At 44.1% G+C, this 19,491-nt stretch overlaps 1 protein-coding gene across 2 annotated transcripts in view; it reads right to left on the bottom strand.

The window, feature by feature from the left end:
• sardh (sarcosine dehydrogenase) overlaps positions 1-19,491 on the bottom strand; it is a 113,410-nt gene that overhangs the window by 74,442 nt on the left and 19,477 nt on the right. For both annotated transcript variants that reach the window (XM_042302083.1, XM_042302082.1), the window contains exons 6-9: positions 19,257-19,380; positions 18,829-18,929; positions 4,680-4,784; positions 624-753 (exon numbers count right to left, since the gene is read on the bottom strand). In XM_042302083.1, coding sequence (XP_042158017.1) covers positions 624-753; positions 4,680-4,784; positions 18,829-18,929; positions 19,257-19,380 — 460 coding nt within the window. The remainder of the gene's footprint in view (positions 1-623; positions 754-4,679; positions 4,785-18,828; positions 18,930-19,256; positions 19,381-19,491) is intronic.

Genomic DNA, 19,491 nt, shown 5'->3' with positions numbered 1-19,491 from the left:
AAATAACAGTCTTCACTTTAATGATGCCAAAGACACGACACCATGCTCAAAGGGATATTCAATGTCTGCTTCATCATCATCATCATCATCTACCAATAGATGCCCTTCTTTGTGAGGCATTGGAAAACTCCCTCGTCTTTGTGGTTGAATCTGTGTTTTAAATTCACTGCTCGACTAAGGGACCTTACAGATGTACAATATGTCTGGGGCACAGAGATGAGGTAGTCATTCCAAAACCATCTTATTAAACACCATTATTGCACACAGAGTGAGTCTACGAAACTGATTATGTGACTTAAGCAGATTTCGACTCCTGAACTTACGTAGGCTTGCCATAACAAAGGGGTTGAATACTTATTGACTCAAGACATTTCAGCATTTCATGTGTTATTCATGTGGGAAAATTCCTAAAAACATCATTCCACTTTGACACTGTGTGGTTGTGTGAGTAGTCAGTGCCAAAATCTCAATTTAACCCATTTTAAAATGCAGGCTGTAACACGACAACAATGTGGTAAAAGTCGAGGGTTGTGAATACTTTCTGAAGGCACTGGAAACGACTGACTGAGGGAGTTATGACGGGAGTGGGAACCGTAGTGGGTGTGTGTATCGCATGTCCATACCTGGTCCACAGACAGTGGATTTGATGCCAGTCTGCTCCAGAGCAGGGACTCTGTTGATAGCTCCCTCTATGTGCTGCATGAACACATCCCAGTCCAGGTCAAACAGGCTGAAAGCAAACTTATCAGACACCTGCAACACAAGGACAACAACCAAAACAGTGTTCACTCGACCAAACTTATCAGACACCTGCAACACAAGGACAACAACCAAAACAGTGTCTACTCGACCAAACATATCAGACACCTGTGTTGGATTTGACATTTTGAACATTGAGATATGAAAAGACATGACAGATCAGACGCATAGCATATTAAGGAGTGAGATCTGTAGAAAGACAAGAGTGGCTGTGGAAATGTGCTGGGTGGCCGGAAGGAGCTCAGAGGATTGCTAAAGGGGAGGCAGATGGACATCTGTGGACTAGAAGGAAGAGGGATTGAGGTCAGGAGGTGAGATCTGCTCCCCTGCAGGGAGCAATAAAAGTTTACTCTCCTCTTCCTGCGGAAGCATAAGATGTAAGGATTGGAGAGAAGGAGGAGCATCTTAAGTGGGATATATATACACTGCTCAAAAAAATAAAGGGAACACTAAAATAACACATCCTAGATCTGAATGAATGAAATATTCTTATTAACTACTTTTTTCTTTACATAGTTGAATGTGCTGACAACAAAATCACACAAAAATTATCAATGGAAATCAAATTTATCAACCCATGGAGGTCTGGATTTAGAGTCACACTCAAAATTAAAGTGGAAAACTACAGGCTGATCCAACTTTGATGTAATGTCCTTAAAACAAGTCAAAATTAGGCTCCGTAGTGTGTGTGGCCTCCACGTGCCTGTATGACCTCCCTACAACGCCTGGGCATACTCCTGATGAGGTGGCGGATGCGATTTCTAGATTTATTTTGGATTGGAGATGCTTAATGTGAATCTGGAAGGAGAGTTTACAGTCTAACCAGACACCTAGGTATTTGTAGTCCACATATTCTAAGTCAGAACCGTCCAGAGTAGTGATAATGGGCGGGCGGGTGCGGGCAGCAATCGTTTGAAGAGCATGCATTTAGTTTTACAAGCATTTTAAAGCAGTTGGAGGCCACGGAAGGAGTGTTGTATGGCATTGAAGCTCGTTTGGAGGTTTGTTAACACAGTGTCCAAAGAAGGGCCAGATGTATACAGAAGGGTGTTGTCTGCATAGAGGTGGATCAGAGAATCACCAGCAGCAAGAGCAACATCATTGATGTATACAGAGAAAAGAGTCGGCCCGAGAATTGAACCCTGTGACACCCCCATAAAGACTGCCAGAGGTCCGGACAACAGGCCTATGTGAGAAGTAGTTGGTGAACCAGGCGAGGCAGTCATTTGAGAAACCAAGGCTATTGAGTCTGCCGATAAGAATGCGGTGATTGATAGAGTTGAAAGCCTTGGCCAAGTCGATGAGGACGGCTGCACAGTAATGTTTTTTATCGATGACGGTTATGATATCATTTAGTACCCTGAGCGTGGCTGAAGTGCACCCATGACCAGCTCGGAAACCAGATTGCATAGTGGAGAAGGTATGGTGGGATTCAAAATGGTCGGTGATCTGTTCGTTAACTTGGCTTTGGAATATTGTAGAAAAGGCAGGGAAGGATAGATATAGGTCTGTAACAGTTTGGGTCTAGAGTGTCACCCCCTTTGAAGAGGGGGATGACCGCGGCAGCTTCCCAATCTTTGGGGATCTCAGACGATATAAAAGTGTGTTGAACAGTAATAGGGGTTGCAACAATTTCGGCGGATCATTTTAGAAAGAGAGGGTCCAGATTGTCTTGCGCAGCTGATTTGTAGAGATACCGATTTTGCAGCTCTTTCAGAACATCAGCTGTCTGGATTTGGGTGAAGGAGAAGCAGGGGGGGGCTTGGGCAGGTTGCGGCAGGGGGTGCAGAGCTGTTGGCCGGGGTAGGGGTAGCCAGGTGGAAAGCATGGCCAGCTGTAGAAAAATGCTTATTATCATAGATTTATTGGTGGTGAAAGTGTTTGCTAGCATCAGTGCAGTTGGCAGCTGGGAGGAGGTTGTTAACCAAGGACACAACAACCCCCACAAGTGACACATCAACCCAACCAAGGACACAACAACCCCCACCAGTGTCAACCCAACCAAGGACACAACAACCCCCCACCAGTGTCAACCCAACCAAGTGACACAACAACCCCCACCAGTGTTAACCCAACCAAGGACACAACAACCCCCCACCAGTGTCAACACAACCAAGGACACAACAACCCAACCAAGGACACAACAACTCCCACCAGTGTCAACTCAACCAAGGACACAACAAACCCCCACCAGTGTCAACTCAACCAAGGACACAACAACCCCCACCAGTGTCAACTCAACCAAGGACACAACAACCCCCAAGGACACAACACCCCCACCAGTGTCAACTCAACCAAGGACACAACAACCCAACCAAGGACACAACAACCCCCACAAGTGTCAACTCAACCAAGGACAACAACAACCCAACCAAGGACAACAACAACCCAACCAAGGACACAACAATGCTGCGCTGCACTTGTGCCATCTTCAACAAGACACGGCTTTCGCAAACATTTAGTACACATCGGTGAACAGTTATGGAAGCACACACACACACACAGTTCAACCCATCTTTCAAATGTCACATAAACAGACAGAGAGAGAGAGAGAGATGATGCAGAGCACTCAGCAGGGAAATGCTGAACACATGAAACAGTGTGCATATGCCACAGTGGATGAACTGATGCTGTAAAGAGAAGACGGGGATCAAGATTTAAAGAAAGAAAAAGTTGGGAGGCTGCAGGGCCAGCGAATAACTGTGACCTTTTCCCGCAAGAATGCATGTACGCACACAGTGATTTTCCGTCACAACAGCCCCTCATTATCAGTCGAGGCCTGGCCCCTAGGGAGCTCCCAACACCAGATTAAACTTTCAACTTCTCCTAAACTTCTCTAACATATTGATCCACAGACCCAGCTTCTCCCTCTCTGTACTAAATGCATTTTCCTTTTCTCACTTCGTTTCCAACTCTTGAAAGCTCGTGCTGACAGAGCGGAAAGGACAAAAACATTCCTTTATCCGGGTTGAGGTGTTAGGTAATTTAGCGCTGTCGAATTGTTTGGCTGGATGTGAATGTTAAACGGACTTGTGTGACTGTGGTCTCTGGCTTCAGAGTTGGGGGTCAGAGGCGATTCTGGCTGGTGTGTGTGACTAAAAGCACATTTAGTACGGTACCTGCAGACTGAACAGGAACCACACCAACTGAGCACGTGCCACAGAGAGGAGTGAGAAGGGCATATTGACATTGAGCCGGTCAGAGCCAGTGTGCACCGACAGAACACGACACACTCCAGCTAGACACTCAGATCTCAATCTGTGTCCTGCTGTAACCTCATGAGGCTGCATACCCCCTAGCTAAAAGTGAGCGAGCGAGAGAGCGAATAAGAGTGCGGTAAAGGGGAAAGGGAGGCACAGACACTCAGCGGCTGGTGAAGTAATGAGTGTGTGTGTGTGTATCTGTGCACATCCTGCTGGAGCTTCTCCTCAGGCTGTGTGAGTAGGGAGCGAATACAACAATCCACTGACACGCCAGAGGAACAGAGCATGGCAATTAACTGGCCTGTGAAAGTGAGACAAGCAGCGTGCCTCTCTGCGAGCTTCACTGCACCTCACAACGCGCAATAGAAGCAAACACACATGGACACCCACACAAACAAAGATTCTGACAGATAGAGGTCAAATACTGGACACACAATCACTCACACAAGCACCCGTATAGTACACAACCATAATACACACAAACTACAGGAGGCTGCTGAGGGGAGGACGGCGCATAATAAATGGACCGGCATCAAACACCTGGAAACCATGGAAACCATGTGTTTGATACCATTCCACCCATTCTGCTCCAGTCATCCTTACAAACCCATCCCCGTTCCCCCCAATGAAGGTGCCACCAACCTCCTGTGTCACAAACACTAACGACATCCCGTTCACAGTATGTCAACACAGTGAAAACACACACACACACGATACCTTGTCCCAGAAGACCGGGTTCTGTTCGTAACCCCCCACGGAGAGGGCGTCACCTTGGAGACGAAGGTAGACTGATGCATCATGGTCCCTCACATTGGGCATGTTCTAGAAGGGTGGCAGGAAGAGAGACATTCTTTAGATCTTCAAAACAGTATACTCCTAACAGATCACAGGCACAATGATCATCTTAGAACAACAAACAGGACTATAAAACACAGCAGACATAGCCTACTTGCATAGCATACTTGGGTTTCACATCTAACGCTTAACAAAACAGTAGATCAGCGATCATCAGGCTCCAAAACAGCGTTCTGTGCAGTTGTCTCAGACTGATAATAGTTCATCAAAAGACATGCCCCGCCGTAGAGAGGAGCAGCGACATGCCCGTCCATGTGAGCATCTGCCGACACTCTTCCCCTGTACTGATTATGGTCTGGAAATGGTCACCATTGTCCCTCATCGACGATAGAAGTAGCTAGCTAGCCTCGCTCTCCCCATGCAGAACCCAATCAGTCTATACAATAGAGAACAGTCATCAGAAATCCGAGGATATGAATCAAAACGGGAGGTCACTACTGACCTACTAGTAGGCAGAAGGTTCACAATCACTGGCTGGCTGACTAGTGGCAGTTTGGTCTCCATGGATACCGGAGCAAAACATAACGCAGATGAAAAACGCTACAAAACTGCCCAAAAGTCCACTAGCTGGCCAATTGCTGTAGCCAAGTCTGCCAGTAGCCAAGTCTGCCATTCAAATGCACTTTAGAAAAATGTTTAGCCATAAAAGAAATTACAACTATGATCAAAATAAAATAAACAAGACAGAGACTGAACCGACACAACCAGAATGATGAATATTTTATAGTAAATTGGCATATTTATGACATATTGGCCTTACCCAGGCGCATAGCCGCGGGAAGTAGGGGTGCAGTGGTGTAAAGTACTTAAGGAAAAATTACTATAAAGTACTATTTTTGGGGGGGGTATCTTTCCTGTATATTACCATTTATATTTTTGGCAACTTTTACTTCCCTACATTCGTAAATAAAATAATCTACTTTTTACTCCTTACATTTTCTCTGACACCCAAAAATACTTGTTACATTTTGACAGGAAAATGGTCCAATTCACACAAGAGAACATCCCTGCTCATCTCTACTGCCTCACTAAACACAAATGCTTTGTTTGTAAATTATGTCTGAGTGTTGGTGTGCCCCTGGCTATCGTCAATAAAATAAAATAAAATGACAAATAAATTATGTCTGAGTGTTGGTGTGCCCCTGGCTATCGTCAATAAAATAAAATAAAATGACAAATAAATTATGTCTGAGTGTTGGTGTGCCCCTGGCTATCGTCAATAAAATAAAATGACAAATTGTGCCACCTGGTTTACTTAATATAAAAAGGAATTTTATGTTATTTATACTTTTTCCTTTCGGTACTTAAGTACATTTGAGCAATTCCATTAACTTTTGATACATCAGTATATTTAAGCACCAACTACTTTGACTCAAATAGTATTTTACTGGGTGACTTTCACTTGAGTCCTTTTCTATTAAGGCATCTTTACTTTTACTCATGTATGACAATTGACTAGTTTTTTCACCATTGTGAGGGTTAAATCATCAAAAGTAGTGCACTGGGCCTTTACTAGTATTAGCGGACCAATATAGACCTGTAGCGTGGGCAAAAACATTTACAGCATCTCCGCTTTGTGAGGGTTAAATCATCAAAAGTAGTGCACTGGGCCTTTACTAGTATTAGCGGACCAATATAGACCTGCAGCGTGGGCAAAAACATTTACAGCATCTCCGCTTTGCTATAAAAAGGTAAATGTATCATTAAGAACATTATCTTGCAGGATTCAACAGTTGTAATTGTAAGAGTTGTTGCCATGTCCTCTGCGACTGTCATTCTACTGGAATACAGAAAGAGAACCCAGTCCTCAAAACATTTACAGCAAAAAGGTGCAGAGTCATAGGCAAAGATGCCAAATTAAAAAATATTAAAATGTATTGATCAAATAACATGAAAACATTACCAACAGAGTCATAGGCAAAGATGCCAAATTAAAAAATATAAAAATATATTGATCAAATAACATGAAAACATTACCAACAGAGTCATAGGCAAAGATGCCAAATTAAAAAATATTAAAATGTATTGATCAAATAACATGAAAACATTACCAACAGAGTCATAGGCAAAGATGCCAAATTAAAAAATATTAAAATGTATTGATCAAATAACATGAAAACATTACCAACAGAGTCATAGGCAAAGATGCCAAATTAAAAAATATTAAAATGTATTGATCAAATAACATGAAAACATTACCAACAGAGTCATAGGCAAAGATGCCAAATTAAAAAATATTGATCAAATAACATGAAAACATTACCAACAGAGTCATAGGCAAAGATGCCAAATTAAAAAATATTAAAATGTATTGATCAAATAACATGAAAACATTACCAACAGAGTGAATGTGGAAATTGATTCAAAAATGGTCCCACTTTGCTGGTGATTTGCAGTATGTGCAATGATACAAGTAAAAGGAGGGCTGTGATTGGTTAAATGGTCTATAAAAACAAAACTAGCAGAGATCCCATTCTGTCAGTAGAGTATATATTATGTTCAAAAATAGATTGTTTTTGCCCAAATGTAAAAAAAAAATATATTTTCAATATTCATGTTTATATTATTGAAATACAAATACTACTCATATTATAGAGTAAGCATTAAAGCTTCATATGACACCAATTTTTATAGCACCTACAGATGAAACAATATGGAGTCTTAAAGGAGGCGTGGGTAAGGACAGAATTTAATCAAATCGGCCAACTCCAATTAATTATTACTCAATTATGATAAAAATGTCAAATAGAATACCAGTCAAAAGTTGACACCTACTCAGTCAAGGGTTTTACTTTATTTTACATTGTAGAATAATAGTGATGACATCAAAACTATGAAATAGCACATATGAAATCATGTAGTATCCCCAAAAGTGTTAAACAAATCAAAATACCATTTTAGATTCTTCAAAGTAGCCACCCTTCACCTTAAAGAGCTTTGCACACTCTTGGCATTCTCTCAACCAGCTTCACGAGGAATCATTTCCAACAGTCTTGAAGGTGTTCCCACATATGCTGAGCACTTGTTGGCTGCTTTTCCTCATTTCAAACCATCTCAAATTGGATTGAGGTCGGGTGATTGTGGAGGCCAGGTCATCTGATGCAGCACTCCACCACTCTCCTTCTTGGTCAAATAGCCCTTACACAGCCTGGAGGTGTGTTGGGTCATTGTCCTGTTGAAAACAAATGATAGTCCCACTAAGCGCAAACCAGATGGGATGGCGTATCTCTGCAGAATGCTGTGATAGCCATGCTGGTTAAATGTGCCTTGAATTCTATATAAATAACAGACAAAGCACCCGCACACCTCGTTCTCCATGCTTCACGGTGGGAACCACACATGCAGAGTAAATCCGTTCACCTACTCTGCGTCTCAAAGACAGTGGTTAGAACCAGAAATCTCACATTTCCACCAGTCTAATATCCATTGCTCATGTTTCTTGGCCCATGCAAGTCTTCTTCTTTTTGGTGTTTTTTAGTAGTGGTTTCTTTGCAGTAATTCGACCATGAAGGCCTGCTTCATGCAGTCTCCTCTGAACAGTTGATGTTGAGATGTGTCTGTTCCCTGAACTCTGAAGCATTTATTTGGGCTTCAATTTCTGAGGCTGGTAACTCTAATGAACTTATCCTCTCAAACAAAGGTAACTCTGGGTCTTCCTCTCCTGTGGCGGTTCTCATGAGAGGCAGTTTCCTCATAGAGCTTGATGGTTTTTGCGACTGCACTTGAAGAAACGTTCAAAGTTCTTTACATTTTCTGCATTGACTGACCTTCATGTCTTAAAGTAATGATGGACTGTAATTTCTCTTTGCTTATTTGAGTGGTTCATAGTATGGACTTGGTCTTTAAACAAATCTTCTGTATACCACCTTGTCACAACACAACTGGTTGGCTCAAACGTATTAAGAAGGAAAGAAAGTCCACAAATTAACTTTTACATCACACACCTGCTACTTGAAATGCATTCCAGGTGAGCACCTCATGAAGCTGGTTGAGAGAATGCCAAGAGTGTGCAAAGCTGCTATCAAGGCAAAGGGTGGCTACTTTGAAGAATCTAAAATACCAAATATATTTTGATTTGCTTAACACTTCTTTTGTTACGACATGAGTCCATATGTTACTTCATAGTCTTAATGTCTTTACTATTATTCTGCAATATAGAAAATAGTAAAAATAAAGAAAAACACTTGAATGAGTAGGTGTGTCCAAACTTTTGACTGGTACTGTATACACACACATTTACACACATACAGGGTGTCTGTATTGACGCCTCAAGCACTGAGATGCAGTGCCTTAGACCGCTGCGCCACTCGGTTAACACCATCCAGATTTTATTTCTATTTTCCATATTTTTCTACTGACAGGTAAACAATTTAATCAAAAAAACGTTATATTGGAGTGCCTTTGATTTGACCGCACATAAACTCAGCAAAAAAAGAAACGTCCCTTTTTCAAGACCCTGTCTTTCAAAGAGAATTCAAAAAAATCCAAATAACTTCACAGATCTTCATTGTAAAGGGTTTAAACACTGTTTCCCATGCTTGTTCAATGAACCATAAACAATTAATGAACATGCACTTGTGGAACAGTCATTAAGACACTAACAGCTTACAGACGGTAGGCAATTAATGTCACAGTTATGAAAACTTAGGACACTAAAGAGGCCTTTCTACAGACTCAAAAAACACCAAAAGAAAGATGCCCAGGGTCCCTGCTCATCTGTGTGAACGTGTCTTAGGCATGCTGCAAGGAGGCATGAGGACTGCAGATGTGGCCAGGGCAATAAATTGCAATGTCCATGCTGTGAGACGCGCTACAGGGAGACAGGACGGACAGCTGATTGTCCTCGCAGTGGCTGACCACGTGTAACTACACCAGCACAGTATCGGTAGATCCGAACATCACACCTGTGGTACAGGTACAGGATGGCAACAACAACTGCCCGAGTTACACCAGGAACGCACAATCCCTCCATCAGTGCTCAGACTGTCCGCAATAGGCTGAGAGAGGCTGGACTGAGGGCTTGTAGGCCTGTTGTAAGGCAGGTCCTCACCAGACATCACTGGCAACAACGTCGCCTACGGGCACAAACCTACCATCGCTGAACCAGACAGGACTGGCAAAAAGTGCTCTTCACCGACGAGTCGCAGTTGTCTCACCAGGGGTGATGGTCGGATTCTCGTTTATTGTCGAAGGAATGAGCGTTACACCGAGGCCTGTACTCTGGAGCGGGATCGATTTGGAGGTGGAGGGTTCGTCATGGTGTGGGGCGATGTGTCACAGCACAGCGTTACAGGGAAGACATCCTCTTCCCTCATCCCCTTCCTGCAGGCTCATCCTGACATGACAATGCCACCCGCCATTCTGCTCGTTCTGTGCATGATTTCCTGCAAGACAGGAATGTCAGTGTTCTGCCATGGCCAGCGAAGAGCACGGATCTCAATCCCATTGAGCACGTCTGGGACCTGTTGGATCGGAGGGTGAGGGCTAGGGCCATTCCCCCCAGAAATGTCTGGGAACTTGCAGGTGCCTTGGTGGAAGAGTGGGGTAACATCTCACAGCAAGAACAGGCAAATCTGGTGCAGTCCATGAGGAGGAGATGGCCTGCAGTACTTAATGCAGCTGGTGGCCACACCACATACTGACTGTTACTTTTGATTTTGACCCCCCTTTGTTCAGGGACACATTATTGAATTTCTATTAGTCACATGTCTGTGGAACTTGTTCAGTTTATGCCTGAGTTGTTGAACCTAATGTTTATACATGTTAGGTTAGAGGACGTTTCTTTTTTTGTGCTGAGTTTACATGCTCAGTTGGGCATGACTATTTAACGTGGCCTTGACATCGCCTACAAGCGTGATCGGGGATTTCTATTGGAGAAGCAGTTTCTAGGAATCTTCATAATAAACCATCTTTGACTCCGTTCTCTACACCAGTGGTTCCTAATCTTTTTATAGTCCCGTACCCCTTCAAAACATTCAACCTCCAGCTGTACCCCCTCCAGCACCGGGGTCAGCTGTACCCCTCTTTTTATAGTCCCGTACCCCTTCAAAACATTCAACCTCCAGCTGTACCCCCTCCAGCACCGGGGTCAGCTGTACCCCTCTTTTTATAGTCCCGTACCCCTTCAAAACATTCAACCTCCAGCTGTATACCCCTCTAGCACCAGGGTCAGCGCACTTTCAAATGTTGTTTATTGCCATCATTGTAAGCCTGCCACACACACACACAATTAATTTATTAAACATAAGAATGAGTGTGAGTTTGTCACAACCCGGCTTGTGGGAAGTGACAAAGAGCTGTTATAGGACCAGGGCACAAATAATAATATAATAATAAATCATTTTGCTATTTATTTAACCATCTTACATATAAAACCTTATTTGTTCATTGAAAATTGTGAGTAACTCACCACACGTTATTGAGAAGGGTGTGCTTGAGAGGATGCACATAACTCTGCAATGTTGGGTTGTATTGGAGAGAGTCTCAGTCTTAAATCATTTCACACACAGTCTGTGCCTTTATTTAGTTTTCATGCTTCTGATTGAATTATTATATTCACAGAACCGCTAGTTGAAATTTCGATGAGGCTCTCTTGTTCAGATATCGGTAACTCGAGGCGGGGCATGAAAAGGATAACAAATCCAGTTGTTTGTGTCATCCGTTTCGAGAAAGTACCTGCGTAATTGCTCACCCAACTCGCTCAGGTTCTTCGCTATATCACATTTGATATTGTCCGTAAGCTTCAGTTCATTTGCATACAAAAAAGATAGGATGGTCAGACCTGTGTGTTGTCCTTGTTAATGCAGACAGAAGAGCTCCAACTTCTTAATCATAGCCTCAATGTTGTGCCACACATTGAATATAGTTGCGGAGAGTCCCTGTTATCCTAGATTCAGATCATTCAGGCGAGAAAATACATCACCCAGATAAGCCAGTCGTGTGAGAAACTCATCATTGTGCAAGCGGTCAGACAAGTGAAAATGGTCAGTAAAGAAAACTTTAAGCTCTTCTCTCAATTTAAAAAAAGTGTCAATACTTCGCCCCTTGATAACCAGCGCACTTCTGTATGTTGTAAAAGCATTGCATGGTCGCTGCCCATATCATTGCATAATGCAGAAAATACATGAGAGTTCAGAGGTCTTGCTTTAACAAAGTTAACCATTTTCACTGTAGTGTCCAAAACTTATTTCAAGCTGTCAGGCATTCCCTTGGTAGAAAGAGCTACTCCACTGTCTCCCCCTCATGGCTTTTACACCATCAGTACAGATACCAACACATCTTGACCACCAAAGTCCATCTGATGTCACAAAGCTGTCCAGTACTTAAAAATATCCTCTCCTGTTGTCCTGGTTTCCAATGGTTTGCAGAAGAGGATGTCTTCCTTAATTGACCCCCCCGTAAATGTAACGGACATATACCAGGAGCTGTGCCAGGCCCTCCACGTCTGTTGACTCATCCAGCTGTAACAGACATATACCAGGAGCTGTGCCAGGCCCTCCACGTCTGTTGACTCATCCAGCTGTAACAGACATATACCAGGAGCTGTCCAGGCCCTCCACGTCTGTTGACTCATCCAAAACAGACATATAGGATGGCCAGGCCCACCACGTCTGTTGACTCATCCAGCTGTAACAGACATAAGAGCTCCAGGCCAGCCAATCATTGACTCATCCAGCTGTAACAGACAAATTGAATAGGAGCTGTGCCAGGCCAGTCCCTGTCCTAGATTCAGATCATTCAGCTGTAAAGACATCACCAGATAGGCCAGGCCCTCCACGTCTGTTGAAACTCATCCAGCTGTAACAGACATATACCAGGAAAATGGTCAGGCCCAAAATGTCTTTGAGCTCATCCAGCTTTAAAAGACATATACCAGGAGCTGTGCCAGGCCTGTTGACTCATCCAGCTGTAACAGACATATACCAGGAGCTGTGCCAGGCCTGTTGACTCATCCAGCTGTAACAGACATTTTCCAGTAGTGTGCCAAAAGATCTTTCAAGTCTGTTGATTCATCCCCTTGTAACAGAAAGAGCCAGGAGCTGTGCCACTGTCCCCCACGTCTGTTGACTCATCCACCTGTAACAGACATAACCAGGATCTGTGCCAAAGTCCATCTGATGTCCAGCAAAGACATATACCAGGAGCTTGCAAATATCCTCCCTGTCTGTCCTGACTCATCCAGCTGGTTTGCCAGAAGAGGATGCTTCCTCCACGTCTGTTGACTCATCCAGCTGTAACAGACATATACCAGGAGCTGTGCCAGGCCCACCACGTCTGTTGACTCATCCAGCTGTAACAGACATATACCAGGAGCTGTGCCAGGCCCTCCACGTCTGTTGACTCATCCAGCTGTAACAGACATATACCAGGAGCTGTGCCAGGCCCACCACGTCTGTTGACTCATCCAGCTGTAACAGACATATACCAGGAGCTGTGCAAGGCCCTCCACGTCTGTTGACTCATCCAGCTGTAACAGACATATACCAGGAGCTGTGCCAGGCCCTCCACGTCTGTTGACTCATCCAGCTGTAACAGACATATACCAGGAGCTGTGCCAGGCCCACCACGTCTGTTGACTCATTCAGCTGTAACGCATAGAATTCACTGGCTTGTATGTGAAGCAGTAATTGTTTCAGATCTCCTGCCATGTCACTGATGCGTTGTGAAACAGTTGTTTGATGAAGACATTGTCTGTATAGTTTTTTAAAACTTTTTCCCCCAGCATTGTCCCAGCCATATCCACAGCAGCAGGAAGAATTAAGTCCTTCACAAAGGTATGGGGTTTGCCTGTCCTAGCCACTCGGTAGCTCACCATATGAGATGCTTCTAGACCCTTCTTGTTAATGGTATCTGTTGCTTTTATACATATATATTCTTACTTCTCAAAAGTCTTTATTCTCGTTCAAAAAACTCCTGTGGATTATTTTTTAAATTGGCATGTTGTGTTTCTACATTTCTGTGCAAGAGTGAATGTTACATTGAGTTGTGAGATAGTACTTTTGCACATATAACACACTGTGGCTGCGGAAAGACACTACTCCCAATATACACTACCGTTCAAAAGTTTGGGGTCACGTAAATGTCCTTGTTTTTGAAAAAAAGAAAGAAAGAAAAGCACATTTTTTGTCCATTAAAATAACATCAACTTGATCAGAAATACAGTGTAGACATTATTAATGTTGGAAATGACTATCGTAGCTGGAAATGGCAGATTCTTCATGGAATATCTACATAGGTGTGCAGAAGCCCATTATCAGCAACCATCACTCCTGTGTTCCAATGGCATGTTGTGTTTGCTAATCCAAGTTTATCATTTAAAAAGGCTAATTGATCATTGGAAAACCCTTTTGCTATTATGTTAGCACAGCTGAACACGGTTGTCCTGATTAAAGAACCAATAAACCTGGCCTTCTTTAGACTAGTTGAGTCTCTAGAGCATCAGCATTTGTAAGTTTGATTACAGACTCAAAATGGCCAGAAACAAAGAACCTTCCTCTGAAACTTGTCAGTCTATATTTGTTCTGAGAAATTAAGGCTATTCCATGCAAGAAATTGCCAAGAAACTGAAGATCTCGTGCAACACTGTGTCCTACTCCCTTCACAGAACAGCGGAAACTGGCTCTAACCAGAATAGAAAGAGTGGGAGGCCCCAGTGCTGAGCAAGAGGACAAGCACATTAGTGTCTAGTTTGAGAAACAGACGCCTCACAAGTCCCCAACTGGCAGCTTCATTAAATATGTGATGACCCTCCCACTCTGTCTGCCGTATTCTCTCTTTGCTCTTGTTTTCCTTATTAGGAGGTCGGCGGGCGGAGCTGGGAGGGTCGTCAGCGACATGGGGCCTGGGCTCGGGTGTGTCCCAGGATAAATGCACCACTTCCCCATTCATTGAGGAGACTCTCTCCATGCAGACACAGTTAGATTTTGGTTGTGGCTCTTTTTGTGGCTGTTTGTTTGCTTTGGCACCTTTCAACACCCCTCATCACATTTATGCACGTAAACACTCACACTACTGATTACTGACCACACACACACACACCATTGTTAATTGTATTTAGTTTACTTCTGTTAATAAATATATTTTTGTTATTCCTTATCTCCACATCATCTCCCTTTTTTGTTACGGACTTTGAGCCGGTTCGTGACAAGTGGGGGCTCGTCTGCGATCTGAAAAGGTGCGTTTCTCGCTGTGTGGGGCGAGTCACCCGGGATCATAATGTTGGTTTGCTAGACATTTCGGTGTGTAGTATTTTGTTGCATATTGATGGGTTAATGCTTATTGGAATGTGCTTTGGTTGGTCTTCACGGCATATTCTAAAGTGGTTTGGTACAGTGCCTTAGATACGTATCAGTGGTCCGGTGACGTCATGAACCAAGTGTGTTGTCTGGTAGCGTATGCCAGTGGGACGAATACTAGTGTTGTTGGGGCTTGTATTGTGTTTGGGAGAAAACGTAGAGTTAATGTTTGAGGACTCTAAGGGCTTTGTTTGTATATTTTGTTACAGCTGTAAAGTTGTAATGTTTGGTAGGCCCAGTGTTGGTTCGTTGCCTGTTTGATAAACTTGCCACTGCGGTGGATGGTTGGTTGTGTGCTGCGTTGGAGAGAGTAACGTTGGTTAGTATACAGGCCCCTGCCCAGGCTGGAAACTCTTGCTCTACTCGCTGTTGGGTCATCGGTCTGGAGGTGAATACAATCTGCTGTGTACCTCAGTGGGATATTTGGGTAGGGTAGTGCCACATGCTACCCGGAGCTATAGCCTTTCTTTTTTTCCCCTGTTAGGCTTAGCGACGTGTTTCACTTTGGAATACGTTGGGCATCGTTATTTTGTTTATTTTTGTGTGGTGTCTGGACTGAGCAGTTGTCTCGGGGGCACATCCGTGGCTTGGGGGAATCTGCCAGTGTGCTGGGGGAATCTGCCAGTGTGCTGGGTGTTTCTCTCCCCCCCCATATAGATCTCATCTCTCTTCTGTGGTGCCCAGTGTGATTGTCATGTCTCTTGTTGTGGTCCGGTTTGGTGTGCTCAGCAGAGGGGAAGAGCATGAATTTAAGTATTTACTTCTGACTATGGTGTCTAATGTAGACGAGTTCATTCGCTTTCCAGAGGAACTGTTCGAATTATGTACTAAAGAACAGCTGTTGAAGATCATTTAACACTACAAGATTGAAATGAGTGATAAATGTCTAAATGTTTTTTTAATTTTTAAAAATCAGTTATGTTGATGTTGCCAAAATGTAATGAGAAGGACCCTGAGATGTTATTTTTGTTGGAGCGTTCTCTTGTTCCTGAACGTCTACGTGACTGACCATTGTTTGGTTTTGTCCTGTTCCTGAACGTCTACGTGACTGACCATTGTTTGGTTTTGTCCTGTTCCTGAATGTGCCTGAATTGTTTGGTTTTGTCCTGTCTACGTGACTGACCATTGTTTGGTTTTGTCCTGTTCCTGAACGTCTACGTGACTGACCATTGTTTGGTTTTGTCCTGTTCCTGAACGTCTACGTGCCTGACCATTGTTTGGTTTTGTTCTGTTCCTGAACGTCTACGTGACTGACCATTGTTTGGTTTTGTCCTGTTCCTGAACGTCTACGTGCCTGACCATTGTTTGGTTTTGTCCTGTTCCTGAACGTCTACGTGCCTGACCATTGTTTGGTTTTGTTCTGTTCCTGAACGTCTACGTGCCTGACCATTGTTTGGTTTTGTTCTGTTCCTGAACGTCTACGTGACTGACCATTGTTTGGTTTTGTCCTGTTCCTGAACGTCTACGTGACTGACCATTGTTTGGTTTTGTCCTGTTCCTGAACGTTCCTGAACGTGACTGACCATTGTTTGGTTTTGTTCTGTTCCTGAACATCTACGTGCCTGACCATTGTTTGGTTTTGTTCTGTCGCTCCTGTCTGTTCCCATTTTCTTTGTTTGGTTTTGTCCTGTTCCTGAACGCCTACGTACGACCATTGTTTGGTTTGTCCTGTTCCTGAACGTGTCTACGTGTTCCTGATTTCCTGTTCCTGAACGTCTACGTGCCTGACCATTGTTTGGTTTTGTTCTGTTCCTGAACGTCTACGTGCCTGACCATTGTTTGGTTTTGTCCTGTTCCTGAACGTCTACGTGCCTGACCATTGTTTGGTTTTGTTCTGTTCTGTCGCTCCTGTCTGTTCCCATTTTCTTATTTCCTTTAAAGGTTGCTTCCAGTGCACAAAGGTTGCTGAGGTCTGGGGAGGACGAGGTTGGCTGGGGCAAGTGAAAGTGTAAACACGTAGCCTCTCATCAATTTGGGACGCAGAGGCAGGGTCAATTTGTTTGTGAGACTGGTATGGTGTTCCGGGGTCCTTGTAGGTCCCCGGTTTTATGGGGGGCCTCCCGGGGCCCTCCCACTCTGTCTACCTTATTCTCTCTTTGCTCTTGTTTTCCTTATTAGGAGGTTGGCGGGCGGAGCTGGGAGGGTCATCAACGACATAGGACCTGGGCCCGGGTGTGTCCCAGGATAAATGCACCACTTCCCCATTCATTTTTCTGGCCGTTTCTTTGCATTGGCACCTTTCAACATCCCTCATTATCACATTTATGCACACAACCACTCACACTACTGATTACACACACCATTGTTAATTGTATTTAGTTGACTTAGAGGACAACAAAATATTTATTAACTGATCTCCACGTTGTCTCCCTTTTTGTTACTGACGATGAGCCGGTTTCGTGACAAATAGTCCCTGCAAAACACCAGTCTCAATGTCAACAGTGAAAAAGTGACTCCGGGATGCTGGCCTTCTAGGCAAAGTTCCTCTGTCTAGTGTCTGTGTTCTTTTGCCCATCTTAATATTTTATTTTTATTGTCCAGTCTGAGATATGGCTTTTTCTTTGCAACTCCAGCATCCTGGAGTCACCTCTTCACTGTTGAGACCTGTGTTTTGCAGGTACTATTTAAAGAAGCTGCCAGTTGAGGAATTGTGAGGCATCGGTTTCTCAAACTAGACACTAATGTACTGGGGGTACGCATACCCCAGTTTGAGAATACTGGCTCTACACTGAAGGGAAGAAGTAAGACAGGGGCCTGCAGTGTCACAGTGCCCCCTGCTGGGGAGACCTGGTGGTGGGAGAGAGGAAAGGACTGGTTCACACTATATGGCCAAGCTGCAAAGTCAAAATTGGCTATATCGTAAAACAAATGTATGAAAACTAAAATAAATGTGTCTTAATTTAAGGTTAGGCATAAGGTTAGCAGTGTGGTTGGGGTTAAGGTTAGGTTGAACATTTTAAGAAGATAAATTGTAGAACCTCCAGCTTTGCAGCCCGATAGTGACAACAGAGAGCCGACTGGAGCCCCAGCTGGCCCTCTAGTCAGCAGTACGACATGCATGAGCAAGCAGGATAATAATGCAGATCAAAGTTCCCGTCAAATAGCACGTGTCACCTGGACTTAACCTCTGGCAGTGCATATGTTTGTGGTGATAAATCAGTTTCCCAAGTTGGGATCAATAAATGAATAATGACAGGCTCTTCCTTTTCGTTGGATGCCCTCGATCCCGATGTCTGCATGGTGCTGTGTGTGTGTGTTTCTGTGTGTGTGCAACATGAGTGCCTATGGACGTACCTGGATGCCCTCGATCCCGATGTCTGCATGGTGCTGTGTGTGTGTGTTTCTGTGTGTGTGCAACATGAGTGCCTATGGACGTACCTGGATGCCCTCGATCCCGATGTCTGCATGGTGCTGTGTGTGTGTGTTTCTGTGTGTGTGCAACATGAGTGCCTATGGACGTACCTGGATGCCCTCGATCCCGATGTCTGCATGGTGCTGTGTGTGTGTGTTTCTGTGTGTGTGCAACATGAGTGCCTATGGACGTACCTGGATGCCCTCGATCCCGATGTCTGCATGGTGCTGTGTGTGTGTGTTTCTGTGTGTGTGCAACATGAGTGCCTATGGACGTACCTGGATGCCCTCGATCCCGATGTCTGCATGGTGCTGTGTGTGTGTGTGTTTCTGTGTGTGTGCAACATGAGTGCCTATGGACGTACCTGGATGCCCTCGATCCTCTCGGTCACGACGTAGGCATGGTGCATGGCGACGAGTGGCACCTTGACTCCAGCCATCTCACCCAGCTTAGCGGCCCACACTCCTGACAGGGCAAAGAGAGACCGTGCTTAAGCTCCACATTCCGACTGTGCAGAATCCCTGACCTACAAAAATCACCTTGCAACCCTAAATAACCACTCATCAATGAGCCGTCCAAATCAACTTTACTTCTTGTTAAGGGCTTTTTGTAATGGTTCAGTCATCTTGAATAGCATCCAGATGCTTAAATAGGAGGCCAGAACATAGGCCTACTGTTAAAATGCACAAGAGGGGTACTTTGCGGGTTCTCCAGACAGAGAAAAATGTAATTTGGGTTACAGTAACCATTAAAAAAAAAGTTGGGAATCACTGTGTTAGACGACTGACTAACCTGCACAGTTTACGACCACAGGGGTCTGGATGGTTCCGTGGAAGGTCTCCACAGCCTTGACCCTCTTCACTCCCATGTCGTCTGTGCTCACCTGGATCCCCGTCACTGGACAGTTCTCTATCACCTGACAGGAGAGCGAGCCAATCAGAGATGAGGTGAAAGACAACCCCATGTACTGTATACCCATACGTATCTATAGTTATCGGCAGGAGTTTTTTCTGACTGTGTTACTTGA

This window comes from Oncorhynchus tshawytscha, linkage group LG20 (genome assembly GCF_018296145.1).
Source record: "Oncorhynchus tshawytscha isolate Ot180627B linkage group LG20, Otsh_v2.0, whole genome shotgun sequence".
Lineage (NCBI taxonomy): Eukaryota > Metazoa > Chordata > Actinopteri > Salmoniformes > Salmonidae > Oncorhynchus > Oncorhynchus tshawytscha.
Note: the sequence above shows the minus strand (reverse complement) of the source record. Positions and strands in the feature narration are given on the sequence as shown.